This window comes from Pyxicephalus adspersus, chromosome 3 (assembly GCF_032062135.1).
Source record: "Pyxicephalus adspersus chromosome 3, UCB_Pads_2.0, whole genome shotgun sequence".
NCBI lineage: Eukaryota > Metazoa > Chordata > Amphibia > Anura > Pyxicephalidae > Pyxicephalus > Pyxicephalus adspersus.
Window position 1 is genome coordinate 27066247 of NC_092860.1, and position 1467 is coordinate 27067713.

At 40.0% G+C, this 1467-nt stretch overlaps 1 protein-coding gene across 1 annotated transcript in view; it reads right to left on the reverse strand.

Moving 5' to 3' along the window:
• The window catches only part of STAT3 (signal transducer and activator of transcription 3), a gene marked incomplete at both ends in the record, with an annotated part of 16572 nt that overhangs the window by 8969 nt on the left and 6136 nt on the right, over positions 1-1467 (reverse strand). The window contains 1 exon segment of the mRNA XM_072404048.1: positions 1359-1453. Within this exon segment, the coding sequence (XP_072260149.1) occupies positions 1359-1453 (95 nt within the window).

Here is a 1467-nt window from a genome sequence, read left to right on the forward strand (position 1 = left end):
TACAGGCTTTGATAGACAAAAGCTAACCATGCTCTTTCAGAAACAAATCTAAAGCTTTCTCTGATGTTAATAGTGTGCATTACAGATCAAACGTTTTGGAAAACACTTCTAAGAAGAACCGAGTCAAGACCATTCCTGCCATTGATATATGCAGAGGCATAGTTCTATGATTGCTGACCACCAACATTTTTTTTAATTAACACTGACCATTTTTTACTTTTAAAATAACAGCTTGATCGTAAACTTGATGAATGATAACAATCTGCAATGTCATCTTGTCATCTCATGTCATCTGGCTAAGCAAAATTAAATTGTAGTTCTCACCAGTTCTCAAGGCGGTCAAGGCAGATATTTGGGGGTCCTCCAATGCATGCAATCTGTTGTCTCCTCTTCCAGTCTGCAAGTTCCTCATCAGTTAAAGTCTTCTGAACGTATTCCATAGCAGAAAGGAGTCCAGCCAAGTCACTAATTATTGTCTGCAACGTAAAGAGGATTATATAACCTTAACACTTTAAGTCTTGATCCTACAAGTTAGATTAAATGGAAAAAGTTGGTGTATTAAATTTACCATCCTGTAAAGCAGCAGTCGCCAACCTTTTCGGAACAGTGAACCACTAAATTTACCGGCTCCGAACCACGCATGCGCAGGGAGCTGGGTGTCACACAAAGGGGAAGAAATTTCCCCTTCAGTAACGTCATGATTCCAGAACCCTGGCCAATCTCCAATCGCAGGTCTGAGCCTACGATGGGTACAGGTACGGCCCCCAGCAGGGTACTTCTCCTGACCCCGCTCGGGGGTGCACCGGCCAGAGCCGTAGACCACCATTTGGCGACCGCTGCTGTAAAGCATACTGGCCCATAGGTAGCTTCAAGAAGAACAAGATGCCTTTTACCCATTTGATTTTTTTGTTTTGGTCTGTGATTTTTTTCGTCCTATTTTTATATTCCTAAATCAGTCCTGTAATACTATCTTTGCAAAGTCTTTGGATTTGATCTGACTTTAGTAACACACATAATTTTGCCATGGACAGAAATTAGATCCTCCCACTGCAGTACAGTAGCTACAATAGGAGTCAAAATGTGTACAAAGCCTGTGTCAGGTAAGTTCTGCTTAGGTTTGAAAATGTCAAAGGTAATTGAATATTATGTGAATTTTGTAAATATAGGATGTTCATGGATGTGGCATGGTCAATCAGATCAAATAAGGGTCCAGCTTTTTTGGAAATGGTTGTTTTCTCTGTTTTTACATTAAGCTGCATCATTTAATTTTTGATGGTACAACTACATATATCTAAACTGCACATTAGAATATTATCAATTTCATTTCTGTTGTAAGTATAATCAAGAGGAATCATTACTCTTCTTAGCTGGTCAAGAGCAGTCAACATCTGCTCCAACTGCTGCATCTTCTGCCGCGTCACTGCTTGGTTGTTACCATTCAGATCTGACAGATCTGCAATACAGGAA